At 38.7% G+C, this 16,827-nt stretch overlaps 1 protein-coding gene across 5 annotated transcripts in view; it reads left to right on the top strand.

Moving 5' to 3' along the window:
* Positions 1 to 16,827, top strand: part of MTMR7 (myotubularin related protein 7) — a 51,283-nt gene that overhangs the window by 22,382 nt on the left and 12,074 nt on the right. For 4 of the 5 annotated variants that reach the window (XM_083835025.1, XM_083835024.1, XM_083835023.1 and 1 more), the window contains exons 5-9: positions 1,842 to 1,999; positions 3,581 to 3,709; positions 7,102 to 7,236; positions 11,039 to 11,171; positions 16,055 to 16,164. In XM_083835025.1, coding sequence (XP_083691151.1) covers positions 1,842 to 1,999; positions 3,581 to 3,709; positions 7,102 to 7,236; positions 11,039 to 11,171; positions 16,055 to 16,164 — 665 coding nt within the window. The remainder of the gene's footprint in view (positions 1 to 1,841; positions 2,000 to 3,580; positions 3,710 to 7,101; positions 7,237 to 11,038; positions 11,172 to 16,054; positions 16,165 to 16,827) is intronic. The other variant, XM_083835022.1, reaches the window with a different exon arrangement.

Here is a 16,827-nt window from a genome sequence, read left to right as displayed (position 1 = left end):
AAGGCACTGATTATTAATACTTAAACAATTTTGTCATCACCTATAGATACCATCATGTTGTAATAGTTGTAATGTTGAGTGAGACTTCAGTCATAAATAACCTGGATATTTTGTAACAGGTGGATTTTTAAAGGCTTCCCACTATGCCTGAAAGCAGGTCCACTTGGAAAGAATTTCCAGATGCTTTTGACAACCGAACAGTAAAAGCAAGAGCTTAGATTGTTACTTAAAGCACTTTATTGAAATGAGCTCAGATTGGATTTATGGATAATGATGAGACTTTGTTAGCAGATGAGAAATAAACCACTCTGTCTTCCTAATCTGTGCCATGACAGAAATTTGAGGTCAGAGAATACAGGAAGAGTTTGAACTATCGAACCATGTGCAAATCGTTCTTTTCTTTCTCCTTTCTCTTCTCTCATGACCTTGTTGTCTTTCAGTACCTTCCTGACAGAATTAACATGAAGTTTTCTTTCTTTATGTTTGTTCTTATTTTTCATGTGTGTATATACAATCCATTTAATTAAAAAGTGCAAAATATAACTTAAATTACACTTTTAAAAGACATAATTGCCCAGAGGGGTTGTGCAGTCTCCTTCTCTGGAGATATTCAAAACCCACCTGGATGCCATCCTGTGCAATGTGCTCTAGGTGATCCTGCTCGGCAGGGGGGTTGGACTGGATGATCTTTGGAGGTTCCTTCCAACCTCAGCCATTCTGTGATTCTGTGATAATTAAAATAAAAATAAAGACTACCTACAGAAAAAAAAGTGGAAGCCTTATCATTATTAATTGTGTAGTTGTTATTGTTGTTGATAATATTATTTTTATATCCATGAGTTCCTTACTGTGGTATACTAAGACTCTGCTTAGTATAATAATATAGGCAGATATTATTAGAAAAGAAAGTGTGGTAGTTAAATTTACTGATCTTGTTAAAATTGTATCATAAAAGACCTGTATCCACGGGGAACTGTGACACCAGAGAGGATTCAACTTGTGATTCACTTTATTTCAATTTCAAAGTTAAAAACCTATTTGTCAGAAAGTTGTAAGGAACTTGGAGCAACAGGATAAAACATGCCCTCATGAGATAACACTATCTTCAGCAGCAAGAACTTTTGTTTCAAGCTATATGTGGAATAGTTTTTTGTATCAGTTACAGGTGGCATTTAATGCCAGTGGTGTCTGACTGCCATAAGCTACCACAATTAAGACACTCTTTAGTATAAACACAGACAATACAGACATTCCTAATAAATAAATAAATAAAACTCCAGTACAAGCAAAGTTTACTATATGGTACTTGACTGAGGGTGACAAGTGGCGTAGCTACTTAAATGAGTTTATGGTCATGATGAAATGATTGATGCAACACATGCTATTTTGCACAAAACAGATGTTATGTTAATAAAGGGATCTATAAGCTACCTCTGACTTGCAAATTGTTTTGCAGGCCTAATACTGATTCTGTCACTAACTTCAGTTTTCGTCAGATAAAAACGTATCATCTCTGTGGTTTTTTTTTTTTTTTTTTTTTGTGCTGGGGGAGAATTTTAATCTTAATTTTAATTAAGATTAATTCCCTTAATTTTAATTCTTTAGAACAGAATACTTCAAATAGCATTGCTAATAAGGCATATATAACTTATGCAAATAACAAAAATATCACAGTATGCTTGACAATAGTTATAAGCCATGCTGTAGGATTTGGAGTAGCAATTTATGCTATTTTTAAAAGAGAAACTACAAAAAAAAACAGTGCCAAGTTTTGTTTTTGAAGAGTGACTTCAGGATCAGAAATTAGATCTCTTACTGTTCTGTTTGTTTGTTTGTTTCAGTGAGATATGAAGAGCTGTATTGTTTCTCATTCAATCCAAAATTAGATAAAGAAGAACGAGAACAAGGCTGGAAGCTTGTGGACCTCAATGAAGAATATAACCGGATGGGTATTCCGAACGATTACTGGCAGATTAGTGACGTTAACAGAGACTATGGCGTGAGTTGTTGTGATGTTTATGTCATGGAGCCCATGAAGTGCATGGACCAGCAGTCCGACTGTGGGCTACCCTTGTGCTTAGATGCAGAATTCCTGTGTGCCCAGTCCTGTACACACTCGTAGGAAGGTGCAGCCCTTCTCCTCTTTCACACTGAAAGGAAAATAGATAGCAGGATAAAGGATGTGTCTTCATTTAATATATTGGAAGCCGAAGAGCAGAAATTTGGCAAGAGTAAGTTTTAAACCTTAGTGCTTGCTGGTAAATCATACCTAAAATTAAGTAAATCATGCCTAATGTTAAGTGTCTAAATGAGAATTTTCCTGACATGTACTGTTACGTAAAATTACTACACAGACATTTTAAGAAAAAAATACTTGTAACAGCAAATTTAGCAACAGTTTTTCCTCACTAGCTATTCTCACAGTCCTTTTGAAGCCTCTGTGATTGACTGTTAGAGTTTTCCAGAGTTGTCTGAGAGGTTATATCTCTTCCTAGCCACATACTGTCCTGCCTAGTTCAGTCTTGTACAGCTGAAGTCCCCAGAATGTTAATTAATTGTGAGAAATAACAACCAAAATATGATCTGAAAGAAATTTGTTCATGCCCTCCATTGGCTTTGTTGCTGGATCATATCCATGTTAAGGAAGGCCTGTGAAGTTCTCAGAGAAGACTGAGTGTGCTGTCAGGGTTTGTTTTCTTTTTGTTAAAACAAGCGGAAAAAATGTTTGACCTCTCTTAAGATAAAGCGTAGGAAAAATGGGATCATGCATAGAGCCCGATTCACCACAGCATCTTTAACCACAAGCCCTTCCTTTTCCTTCTCCTTCATTACTTGTCTCTAGCAGTCTCAGAAACTGAATTCTTGTTGGGCATCCTAACTTCTTTATTCATCTCAGCAAGTCCCAGGGAGATAGTGAACATCCTTTTGGCCCCAGCCAGAATGCCACACACGATATCAGGAAAAGAAAGTTAGGCAGGGATCCCATTTCTGTTCCTATTTGTCTCCAGAAGAACCTCTAGTTTTTTATTTGTTTGTTGCCCGGTCATTGTGTTCCTTTGAGAAGGAAGGCATTGGCAGGGTTGCTAGCCTTTTAGTATCCTCATTTCATACAGATGAATTCCTTTTCGCCAAGTCCTTACGTTTTTTGTTATTTTCCCCAGATTTACCAGAAAATTTGGCTCTACAGTCCCCATTATAACAGAGAGATATTTGGGAACTTCAACCATTCCCATCCTTACTTCCAAATTCTGCTCTGGAGGAAGCAGCAGTTGTAAATACAACCATGCTGTACATAATGCTGGTTCTTTTCTGATTTGAATATATGTTCTCAACATGGCATAAATTAACACTTGGAAATACAGTCCTTTTAATTTTCTACTCTGGCTTTGTTGTCTGCAAGATAGAATTAACACATCCCAATTTTAGAAGACTGTTTTGAGAAATGTAGGTGATGCGTATAGCAGCTGTACTGTGCCTCTCTATTGCTTGAGAACAGGGTTCCTTGCTATGTTGTTTTTGCAGTGGAGCTGGCTAATGTTAGTTGTATTCTGTAGACCAAATAAGCAGTTTCCTTTTGCAGGTCTGTGACTCCTATCCTACAGAAGTGTATGTACCAAAGTCTGCAACTGCACACATCATAGTGGGGAGCTCTAAATTCCGGAGCCGAAGGCGTTTCCCAGCTCTTTCCTACTACTGCAAGGATAACAATGTAAGTGTGAATTTGTAGCTTTGATGTGTTTACTTATTTTGTCCTTGACTTTGTAATTCTTCTAGTAAACTTCTACAAGAAGAATCAGTGTTTGTTTAAAAAAAAAAAAAAGATTAAAAGATTGTTGGTGTAGTCTGGTTAGTATGGTTTTTACATATTGTCAGCAGGCACATACTGGAATTATGGTTAGATCACTCACAGACATTTAATGCAGTTATTTAAACTCAGCTTCATCATCAAGCTAACATCAAAAAAAAATTATTGCAATTCCTGTATCACAAGGAATCAAGACAAGGTACAAGAAGTCAGAGGGGCCTGGGGAGACCACATGAGATGCAGCCTGAAACATGGGTGGCAGAAGAGCGAAGGCCAGTAGCAGGTGATTGGGGAGATGACTGGAGGAGAACAGAGGAATTTAGGACGTGGTAGCCACAGCCTGAGAGCAAGATGAGGAGGAGAAAAACTATACTTGAAACCATTGGAAAATTGGGAGTAGCCTCTCAAGAAAAAAATCTGCGACTCGACCTAGTGAGGATGGCTGAAAGAGCTACCAAATTTTGTCTGAGCACACGTGTTATGTGTGTATGATGTGTTGTGGCTTTGCTGAAGAGGCTTTCGTTGTCCTTGTCTTTCGTAGAAGAGTGCCACCTAATCCCTGTGCTAGATGTTCTCAGGGCTGAGTGAGGAGCTGCTTCACTTGCCTGTAACCATGTGGAAAAAAACTTGCACCTAGACTATTGGCACTCCTGGTTTTGGCAGCTAATGTAAAGGAGATGGGTGGACTGAAGGGTCCCATGGACTGAGTGTTTTTACATTTGTGTCCTGGGCCTCTAGGAACTGGCTTAGATCAGCTGTCATTACCAGTTAGGGGGATGGTGTCCCCCTGGTACTCACAGAAGATCTGTGTGTCTAATAGCTCCTTCTGTTTCAGTCCCAGACTGGCAACTGCATCAAGAGGTCTTCCCTGGTAGTTCTGGGAGATGGCCAGGACTGCCCAAGGACAAAGCTAGTGTGGGATTACAGGGCATCTTTGGAGTCTCCCACACAGGATGGGAACTATTTCCATAGGCTGTCATAAGCAAGAACGATAAGCTACAGTCTCCACAGAAATCTTTTCCTTGCTGTGGTCCTTATCCACAGTGAAGCTTAGGTTTAAGCTTCAGAAGGGAATGAGACATCATTTTTGACTTGTTCTTTACCCCCTTATTTCAGCAGAATTCTGCTTCAGTAAAGATCTATGGGTTTGACTACAAAACAGGAGGAAATAAAGGTTTAAATAGTAAATACGGTCTATGTATAAATTGTATATTGTATTTAATATTTAATTAAGGCCAAATTTTTCAAAATGAATCAGTTTGCATAATCAACTAAGTCCAAATACAGGCATTTAGGATTCAAAACACTTGGACACTTTCAAATCTCAGGAAAAGAACGGGTCTTGGGGATCAGCTGGATTGCAATATATAGTGGTCCAGTTTGGGTGCATTCCCCAGTTTCGGCCTAGATGTTTTCCCCATTTCAGCTGGTGTTCAGGTTAAGGCGAAGGTTCACTTTCAGACCACCAGGGTCTGAAGTACTGTGTTCACTCCAGGACCCTGCAAGGTTCAAAGGGCTAGGAAAAGATGTGGGGTAAGATTGGTGAAGGTAGTCATTGAACAACTAGAGTAACAGCAGGCTGGGAAGAGGTCTGCTGCTGGCAGGGGGATGGCTGCCACTCATTCAGTCTTTCATAACCACTACTGTCCCATAGTAATTTGGTATGCGCAAGTTCAAATGATGTTGCGACACTACTCTGTGTCTCACAGGATCATTGTGGCTACGCTAAGATCAAACCCTGGAACTATTTGTTCAGCCTGTGCAATACAAAGTGACCTGATCTCTTGCTCCCCCCACATCCCAAGAAATGTTATAGACATATGGGCTCATCATAAGCATTTGGCCTGAGTCAGCTGGAGGCAAGCTGTTCATGGAGATAGCATATAATGATTCCTGCTTGGCACCTAATGGGTATCTAGGTCAATTTATCTTTCTAGTTTTGCACTGCTGTCAGTGCAGCTGTTTCATAAGCTGAGGCTAAACATGATCTTAACCTCAAGCTTAACTTGACAGACAAGCTGCTCTCTCCTTGTGGTGGCAGCACATATCTTAGCCCTTGAGCCCCCAGAGTGCTATAACGTAATGAGCTCCAGCCCCTACTTTCCTCAATCTTAACCTTAATCCACAACCCTAACTTTAGCCTTAGTCTTGATGTCCATATCTACCTCAAGTATGGTACACCATGGTTGAGAGAGAAATGTCTTCCTTCTATTAAAATAATAGGTTGTGAACATATTCATGAGTATCTTTTGCTTCATGAAAAAGACGTGTTAGCATATATTAAATCACTGGGAAGTGCACTGATCAGCAGGCAAAATTAAATGACTAATAATCTGGTTGCAAAAAACATTTCATGTCTGAACAGGCTCTCACACGATTCGGGGTTTATGTATTAAAGATACCCATTTTACTAACCCCTGATAGTTCAAAGACTTGGCTGAAAACAAGCATGTTCCCTCTCACAGTAATAAATAATCTGTAGGGCAGTCTGTGTGGGTCACGACCTTCAGAGTACAGATTCTCTTCATGCTTACGTTCAGCACTTAGAAAGTGCATGCATTAGCCCTGTGCCTCCTACAAACCTAGCTGCTCCCTGCCTAGCAGTGACTGCGAAATAAAACCTCCCAGTTCCACATCCAGTTCCTTCTTTCCCAGTTTCATTGAGCAGCCTGCTCCTAATGGGTTTAGGGAGAAACTCCTTTGCCTTCTTCAACAGCTCTGGCTAATAAATGTACTCCAGGAGCCAGGCTGCCTGACCCACTTCCCATGCAGTGAGGGCTTTCTCCAGAGGCAGTGCTAAAAATACAGCAGCATCGCTGATCTGGCTGCACAGTATGCATTTTTGCTTCCTGGACTCGTGGTGTCTCAGGTTGTTTAGTAAAACGTGTATTGGTGTAAGTTGGGTGTAACTAGTATCATAACCGAAGTGTAAGTGACCATGCAGAGGGATCCATTCCTTATGTTACATCAGTGCTCTTGTGATTGCAGTGTTGTACTCATCGTTCTCTAGAGACCACCTTTCAGGAGATATTCCCCACGAGGGAAAAGTCTATATTTAAAATAGCTCTAAAAGTTGGATTCAAGATTAGACCTGGGCATTGGGGTATTATTGCCATAATATTCCCTTGTCTTTCTAAAAATAATCTATTTAGTAACATGCAATTCACTTTACCATTTCCATGCAACTGTACACTTATGGTGAACATCTAATAAGCTGCTTTTGTAAATGCTTCTGGATGCTAAATCATTTCTGCTTAATAAGTATACTAATTAATTTTTTATTTCTTTTCCTGCAGGCCTCCATATGTAGGAGCAGCCAGCCTTTATCTGGCTTTAGTGCTCGATGTCTTGAGGATGAACAGATGCTCCAGGCCATCAGAAAAGCAAACCCAGGAAGTGATTTCCTATATGTTGTTGACACTCGACCCAAAGTAAGTATATTGCCTTTCTTGCCCATAAAAAGACTGAATCTGGGCTGAATAAATGACTGGCTGTACTTCTGCTCTCTGTTGCACCTGTGTAACTCCACAGGTAAATCAGGATTTATCAGGGATATCTTAACTAGAAATCTTGCCCATGTTTTTCTCACTCTGAGAGTTTTATTCTTTACACTGAGTCTTTCTCTTTTTTTGTTCTTAGTAACATGTTAAGATACAGAAAAATAAATAATAACTTGGAATAGTAACTGTAAGATTATGCGATAAAAGGCTAGTTTCAACACATGCAGGAGCTAACAGTAATACTGATGAGGCTAGTGAAAAATAATTCCTGTTATAAAATTGTATTTACAGTTATTTGTAGTCTTGCAAACCTCTACCTGCTTATAATAAAACTTACCATGCAAGATCACTCCTCTAAGTGGGAGAATAAGCTCCAATCCTGAAAATTTTTCCAGTAAATGGCTTTGGTGAGACACCTCCTGTGAGAAGTGAAAAAAGCCTCAACTTTAAGTGAAGAGAGCAAAATTAGCTGGAAATTACAAAAAACTCTATTTCCAGCAGTGCTGACTTCTTCAAGAGCCAGTCAGCAGGTGAAAACACTTCAGTTTTCACTGAACTTCTCTGGAAAAAGAGTTCTGATGGAAAGAAATCTGGATACCTAGATTCCCACTCATCTCTGTCTGCACTGGGCTGTTTTACCAAAGCTTCTGTGATCCCAGGTGCCAAATGCAGCCTTGTTACAGCTGTGTAGCTACTCATGCATATATAACCCTGGAGCATGTAGGCAGTGGTAGATCCCAGTGCAAGCTGCTCATGGCATTTCTCCGGGAGACCTGAACAAACACACAGGTAAGTTATCAAGTCTGCTGCAAGGTCCTCCATTGCTCTGCTAAGCTAAAGAGCGACCTGCCTCTTTTCTCACCAGAACTAGTTCCTTGTGAAGATGATGAATATTGACAGATCCTTGAATCCAGCATTCCCAAGTACACTGTCCTTTGTTGTGATTGCTAATGTTCAAAACAAAAGATTTGGCTGTGGAGGAAAGCTTTGTTTCCACTTCATTTAAATAGGCCAGGGTGACCAAGCACAGAGCTTTTACTTTGGCTACTGCCTTTCTTCGTTTTCTTCTTCCTCTGTGTGTTTACAGAAGATGTTAATAAAAGTTTATGAGTGAAACACTTTAGTTCTACTACTCTTTAGAAAGAGAGGACTTTGTTACCTTCCACACTAAAGAAGGTGCCAGGAAAACTGGCAAGTGAGGTCTGTTCCCTTTAAAGGTTTTATTCTCCTGTTTGCTGAGATTAAACTGGGGCAGGCACAATTTAGAAATTAACAACTGCTTTAGGAGCAACAGATGGAATTTGGGTAGGTGATGTGGAAAAGTTGTTAGTAAATATTGTGGCAGCTGCAAAATTTGGCAACTGATAATATTTAAAATAAATGAGTGTCAGAAAGCCTTGCAAATTTAACCTTATATTTATTTACTTTTAAAGAGAGCTGTCTCAGATTTATTTATTTATTTATTTATTTATTTATTTATTTATTTATTTATTTAAATGAAGGATTTCTGTGATGAAATTGCTCTGATGCAGAGACAGTTTATAACATTTTCAGTGCTGAGGATTAGGTCAGTTAAGGGCAAGGTGTGTTTCATTTAGGGCTTCTGGGCTTTCTGGTGATTCAGACATACATACAGATCTTTTTTCTGAAGCTATATGCCGTTGTCAGGAGGGACGGCTTCGTGTTGCTGATATAAGAACACTGAGGTCTACTTCAAAAGAGAAAGATTAGGAGTTGACAGATGATTTAAATCTTTCTAGCAAGTCACACTGAGGGCTCTGTCCTTAGAGGACATGCTGTTCACAGGCAGTAATTTTTTTTATTGTTCCTTGACTGTCAAAGATCAGCAGAGTGCTCATTGGTAGACTAGTTCCCTTTTTTCTTCTTTCCTTTCTTCCCTTTTTTTTTTTTTTTTGGTCTAGTTTCCTGTTTTAGAGTATAGTTTCTTCTGTTTTATCATGAAAGTCATGCAATGTTTCAATTCCTAATGGTCCTCCACAAATGCAACTATGCATTCCTATTGCTAAGTTCTCAAGGGAATAGATGTGTTAGAAACCGTGAAGATGGGAGAAAAACCCTGTCTTCACCTTTCTGAATTAGAATAAAACAGTTGAAAAGCGGTCTCACCTGTTTACTTATGCATCTAAAATTAAATTAAAGTTCATAAAAAGGGTTCAGTTTTTAGCACTTTGAAAGTTAAGAGGTCAGATACGGGGCATGTGAACCAGTTTTGACTTATAACATAAAGCTAGACCTGTTCATTTTAGTTCGAGATTAGCTGGCAGCAGACAATCCTCCTTAATGGCCTGCATTCAGTTCCAAATTAAAATTGAATAGCGGGAGTGTGTGTGTTTGGGGTGGAGATCAAGAAGAGACACATTCTTCCCGTGACACCATTAGCTGAGTACTGAAGTATATTATTGTGAACTTCAAAAGCAACCAGAGAAGCAGCAAATCAACAACTTACAAGAATAAAATAATATTTTAATATTGAAATAAACTGGAAAATGAGTTACCTCCCTAGTCCTTTGTCCCCTAGACAATACTTGAGATACTTCATTTTGATTTTTTCAGAACATAATCTCTCTTTGCAATGAAGACGTCTCTTTTTTTTTTTTGTCAACTGATACCTCACAAGGTGTCTTGAAAAGCTTTGTTAGTGTCCTTCAGTATGGATGTGCAATGTGCATTGTTACTTTAAATCAGAGATCTTTCCTGAGCAGAACTTGTTAGTTGTGCTTAGAGGCATGGAATTCCTGTAATGCTGACCATTTGGAGTAAGAAATGAAAAAAGTATGGGAAATAATAAATATTAATAAATATATACAGGTTAATAAAGTAAAAGTACTTAATTTCAATCAGCTCTATTTTTTTATGTGTGTGGAGATCTGAATTTGGCATAAGGGGCTTGGCAGATAGCTTTCTTTTCCCCCCAAGAATCTCAAAAAGGGGGAAATAAACAGAAAAAAACACTTAATTTTACACATGGGAAAACTGTACTAAAGAAGCATTTAGTGACTTTCCCAGGCTAGCAAGCAAGCAGCATATTCAAAGATAAAACTCCAGCTTCCATTTCAATGTATTTTTTTGCTGAAGCACAGCAAAATATTTGATAATGCTGCATTGTAGATGAAGATGTTTTGTGGTAATTTTGTCAATTCAGATATTTTGTGGTCTTATACAACTGGAGCCAAGACACTCTAAACTTGGGAAAACTACTCTGACTCTTCACTATTTCAAGCTTAAGAGAACTAAGCTGTATGAACTTTTGGGTGATTTGAGCAATAAAATGTATTTCTGGGAAATATATGTTCCATATGCCATGGAACGGTGTTATGGCAGATAAGACACTGCCACCTTCTGGGTATATTCTGCTAGTAAACATAACGCTGACCACAAATAAAATCAAAATGGCCTTTTAAAAGCAAAATTAAACCTTTGTGCTCTTGCAGAAGAGCCCTACATAAGCTGTGGGGTATTCTGTGTGTGTGTGTTTGATTAATACTCAATGTGTGTGAAATAGAGATCAGAGCCTTAGTGACCCAGCAGACTGCAATATACTGTAAATGGATTCCCATTGCCTAACTAGTTGCGTCGACACCATGGTAAATGCTTCCAATTTATGCCTGACTTAAATCACTCTGATTTATTGCAGTAGACCATGAGCTTTGTTTTGAAAAGAATCTGCGCTACTTGTTTTCATCCAGTTTTCCTATTTTATTTTTTTTTTGAGCTCAATGCAATGGCAAACCGAGCAGCAGGGAAGGGATATGAGAATGAAGACAACTACTCCAACATCAAGTTTCAATTCATAGGCATTGAGAACATCCACGTCATGAGAAATAGTCTGCAGAAAATGCTTGAAGGTATTACTCTTCTTTATTGAAAGCTAAGGAAAAGTTTTGACACAAATCAGAACAACTTCTTTGAAATCAGTACCAAAATAAAATTTTGTCTGGTGTACAGCATGTAGTTGCCTGCTGTCTAATGGACTTGTACCATGGATCATCACTGCAATTAGGGATGTTTTTCTAATTGTGTGAAAATCTTGTTCCATGACTGAAATCCAGGTATTGTTTACTTTAATGACAAACCTCATTTGACTTCAGTACACCTTACTGCTACTACTCTTTCCTTGTGGTTTACAATTTGATGGTAGAATGTAAACAGTTGCTTATATCTGACTAAGATGATGGTGGGAAAGACAGAAGATTAAAAAAAAAATCTCAGAAAACATATGGCTTGAGTTTTGTATTTGGTCAGTAAGGAACTCATGTATTTGGGACTTTAAATTTTAACAGATTTGTTCATGGCCTGTATAGGGCACATCACATCAGGTCTGTTTGTGAAACTCCCAGTCAGTGGGTGTAACCATTCAACACCTTCATAATCCCCTGTAAATTAGTAATAATTGCTTTATAAATACCTAGCGGTGTATAAACCAGCACATTGTACTGGTTTATAGCTTTAGTGTCTGGAATACATTACAGTTTAGAGGCCTTCTGGGAAAAGGGTAAGGATAAAAAGCCATCCTTGACCCACAGTTGTTTTGTTGATTTTTAACAGGCAAATAGTAAGTGCTCACTCCATCCCACGCAGTCTCAGTATTTATTTCATGTATATCATCAACAAAAGACTTTTAAATTCTTTCCCCTCCTGAATCAGCCTGATCCTGAACAGGCCTTGGTCTTGAATCGGGGGATCCCCTCTGGGGATGGGGCATCCACAGCTTCTCAGGGCAACCTGTTCTAGTGCCTCACTACTCTTACAGTGAAGAATTACTTCCTAATGTCTAATCTAAATCTATCCTCTTTTAGTTTAAGACCATTCCCCCTTGTCCTATCATTATCTACCCAAGTAAAGAGTCCATCTCCATCCTTTCCATAAGACCCGTTTAAGTACTGAAAGGCCACAAAGAGGTGTCCCCGGGGCCTCCTCTTCTCCAGGCTGAAATGTGCCTTCTGGTACCACAGGAACGTACCTTACTATGTCCTCTTCGGCCACACGTGATTCCAAGGCAGTCTGCGCAGTCTTCTGTGATCCCTGGTCAGTAACCTTGTCCAAGTGAAGGAGGAAGGCTCTGTAGTCATTGCTCTGCCCACTACAGATGCATGTGTGCTCAGCCCCACACAGGATCTTAGGTTAAATCAATAACTGCTAGGCAACTCATTTTATTTTTACTGCATCACTCCCTCCGTGGTGTATTCTTGCTTAGTTCCTTGCCTAAGGGTCTCAGAAGGGAGACTAGAAGGGGTTTTGGTGAACGACAAAACCTTGTTTGGCTGGAAGAGAGGCCTCGTGAACAAACCTTTCCCTTTGTTTGTTCAGCTTGAGCCTAGCAAGGTTAAAGTAGTAAACAACCAGCCTGGCTGCACGGGGTAGTGTTGTGTATTATTTTAGAGCCAGAAGTTCATGAGCCGGGCCCATGGCACAAACTGATAGGTAACAATTTCTGATACATTTAACAGTTTATGCTGCTTGGGGGCATAACTTCTTAGCATCGGTTCTTAAATGAGCCATAAGTTGCATATGTCTGTGTTTTTTCATAGATTTTATATTTTCTGTGTTGAAATCTCATTTAGAGACCTGACAGATAAGATTAGAAATTAAAGAAGTGAGGTTTCAAATACTTGAGGCTTTCATTGAATCTTAAGGCTTGAGGTGCACGAGGGCTGTTTTTCATGTAAAAAGCCATACAGTTTTTCTCTTTTTCCATTTGTAGAAGTGTTCCTTCATCTTATTTTTCTTGTCTCCTTTAAAATGTTATTACTGGGGAACCAGAATCAAAAAGGCTGCCAAAGACAACGACAATATCCACTTGATATGGGTTTACATTTTCATCAAGTATTTGAATATAGCTGGGTAAATCTCTAATGTAAATATCACATTACACTGCCAACATCCCCAGATGTGCCTACTGATCGTGCTATGTTGTGAGATGAGTCTGATTTGGTGCAGGAGTGCAGCAAAGGTAATTTTATTCCATTTACTGGAATTAAGCAGAAGTGAAGGTCACATGAAAGACTGCAGTTTGTTGTCAACATACAATTTTAAATAATTTCAAACACTGAAGAAATCTGAACTAAAAATGCACTTATATTAGGAATATGTTGATTTCAATTACATTTCTTTAGAAAAAAGCCGAAGCAATTAGTTTATACTTATTGCCAAGAATTTGATTAGTAAAAAAGAAAAGAATCAGCTTTGAAATTTTAATAACTTTAATTCTAACAGTTTTATTTAATTAACTTTAACATGTATTTACTCTTGTATATTTATTTTAGCATAATATAAGAGCATTGTAAATTTATATTAAAATTTAATACAGATTATTAATAATTTAAATACTAAATTTGTAGGATAATGAGATTTTTTTAAGAATATGCAAAAAGAAGTTGAGATTTCGCTTTACTCTGGAAGAAAAATGTACTTTGAGGTGCTGAAAATTCATTCCAGAAAAACAAACAAACAAACAAGTTTTATCATTGCCTCTGCTGCCTCTATCATTTTGTATAATATTGAATTTTATTATTGTTATTTTTTAAGAGAAGTGTATATGAAGAAACTTGTGCCAATTTTGATCCTGGACACAACTTCCTTGAAATAATTTTTAATATTAGAAGAAGATGTGGTACAAGATGTTTTCTCAGGAAAGATTCAGGTGCTGAGCCTGTTGTTTGGTATTTGCGAAGCGGGGGAGCCCTGTCAGGCTTCCAGGGGACAACTTAGCTTGACGTGTTTGTTGTGCACTGAGATGGCGACCCCACATGCTCTCTGTATTTAAACAGCAAACATGAGCTTCTCCTCCCCTCATACCAGGAGCACTGGTTGTTGATCAGAGCAGCCCTCTGATCCTTGGACTGCAGTGACAGATCAGCCAGAAAGAGAGCTTGAGGGGTTGGCCCACAGCCCTTCTCCTTCCTCTCCCTAGGACCCTGCTGCCAGAAAGAGGGAAACTGAGCATCAGTTGCATCCCCTTCTGGTACTTGTGCTGATGGAAGAGGCAGTTTCCACCACGTGCCCGATTTCTTCCTACCCTCCAGGGGAAGGAAGCACAGCTGGATTTCCATGAACTCTGGCATGGGCTCTTGATTTTCCTGTGCCCAGCCTATGCTCTCTTTCCCACGGCATGTGTGCAGGAGGTCTTATTTCTCTCAGATTTTGGTATCAAGTTTTTTTTTTTTTAATTTATTTTTTTTTCTCTCTCCTGAAGGAAAGAAGGTAGCAAGATTTTTTTTGTGTGCTGGTATCATTTTTTTTTCCCTGCCGCGACAGAAATGTCTTTTTCCCTCAGGATAAGCTGAATTCATAACTGAACTCAGTACTGAGGTCCAGGTTGGTGGCCAAAATCATTTGAAATATATGGTGTGTGTGTTTAATTTAGGACAGTCTGAACTTTGCTCAGTGAAGTGGTAGGTAAATATTGATTCCAATTTGGTGGTGGGAACGAGCAAAGCACTATTTCAGCTTTACCTTGGACTTTTGTAAACAGAGACAGCAGCCTCAGCCAGAATCCAGCTACTAATTGGTCATGCTTCCATCTGCACAGGAGCATTAGTCATGTGAAAAGATGTTTGCTTTCAGTGCTGCTATCTATGCATTTTTATAAATATCCTTCAAAAAGACTTTTAAAATAACCATCTGGAAGAGACCTGCGTACAAAGATTACTGGATTTCACATGGACACATTAGGCTGTTTTGTCTCTGAATTAAAAGGAGTCAGAATTTTGCCTCTGAATTAAAAAGAGTGAAGACAGATTCACTCAGACATGGTATAAATTCTGAATTTGGCTTGTAAAATTAAACTCTGGTCATGTTGAAAGAAATGGAAGTTTTGCCACCAGTCATAATGGCTCAAAATATAAGCTGAGTCTTTTAGAAGACGTCCAGAGAAAAGAGACCTACTAAGACATTATTAATTCACAGGTCATACATGAACTCAATGAAAAACATGATGTTTTCACTATATTCCTTAAATGAATTTCACAGATTAATACCTTTTTTCCTTAAAAGACAGTGTAATTGAACATGGATCAGAATAAGTGTGTAATCTATTTATGTGGTGAATTTAGTGTCTCACTCTTGAAAATAGATTACACCAAATTTTGCTAGGTATTTCTTGCTGGAATGAGATATCTGGTTTAGATTCTGATTGACTATTTTTCTTATGATATCGAAAGCTCTGTAATATTAAAAAAAAAAAAAAAGCATGGGTACAGTAGGATAGAAATTTAATGTTGTAAAAGCTGGGAGATTTTCTTCTTCAAACATGGTGTTAAGATAGCAAAGTTTTCAGCAAAAATGTTTTCCTTGGTGAGCTATGACTTTTCCTCACCATCAGTTGATGTCTTTTGGCTACATCTGAAATTTTAATAAGGTTTCATTCAGGGACAGGGAACTGTTGAGTGAATTGCTTTATCTGAAACACCATTATGTGTGGTGATGCTAACATCGGGATTTGGTGGGGCTGCCCTTATAGCGCTCACCAAATCCAGCTTCACCAACAAATATGGTTGTGAATAGGAGGCTATGGCATTTAGTGGTTTTCTGCCTGTCCAAAGGCAGAAATTTGTCCATTTTCTGATTCCAAGACCTCGATAATAGATAGAAGCCCCCTCTATAAAGGGTTTGAAAACTTCACTCGCAACACAACTGGGGAAGATCTGTGCCGCACAGGATGTATTTGGTAAACTGATTGCATCGGACTTCCTGTATTTACCATGCATTTAAGATGTAGCTTATTTTGCAGTTTGTGAGCTGAAATCACCTTCAATGAGTGACTTTCTGTGGGGCCTTGAAAATTCAGGCTGGCTGAAGCATATCAAAGCCATTATGGATGCTGGCATTTTTATTGCAAAGGTAAGGTGTGTAAAATAAAAACAAAACTTGAACTAACCAGATACAGAAAGTGAGGAACAAGTAACCCAAGTTACTTGAGTAACTTGTTATCTTCAGTGATGTTGTATCTGAAACTAGTGTGTCTTGTGATGCCTCGCATATGAGGAGAGAAAGGTTTTAGGTCCTATGACATGAACATTTTGCTAATAGGGTAAAAAGAGTTTGTGTTAATTTGTACTGAAGATCTCAAATGTATTATGGCCTCTACTTTCCTGTATCTTGTTATGCCATGTATTTCAATGCCCTTTCTTTACTGCCCCAGCAGTGGCTGTTGCTGCTCCTTTCCCTATTTACCTTGCCTCCTCCACTGTTTCCAGGACATTTTCTTTGCTGACAATTTCTGTTCTAGGACTACTACTTCACATGGTAGTTGTACTATAGGAATGTTAGCACTGTCCTCTGAGTTATTTAGGAAACACCTAAATTAACCTCCTAATCCAGTGCCTGTCCATTATGATGGCCAAATTCTCTAGCAGGTTCTACTCTTACGTACTTGGTAACTGCTTCAGCAAAAAAAAAGTGTTGGCTTTGGTAAGAAATTATTTCTCCCAATCCCACCTCAAGTAGTGCAGACATTTCTCATCTACTAACAGTAATTTTGTCACCCCCTTACTTGTGCTCTGT

The sequence above is a fragment of the Anser anser genome (genome assembly GCF_964211835.1).
Source record: "Anser anser genome assembly, chromosome: 4".
NCBI classification, from domain to species: domain Eukaryota; kingdom Metazoa; phylum Chordata; class Aves; order Anseriformes; family Anatidae; genus Anser; species Anser anser.
Note: the sequence above shows the minus strand (reverse complement) of the source record. Positions and strands in the feature narration are given on the sequence as shown.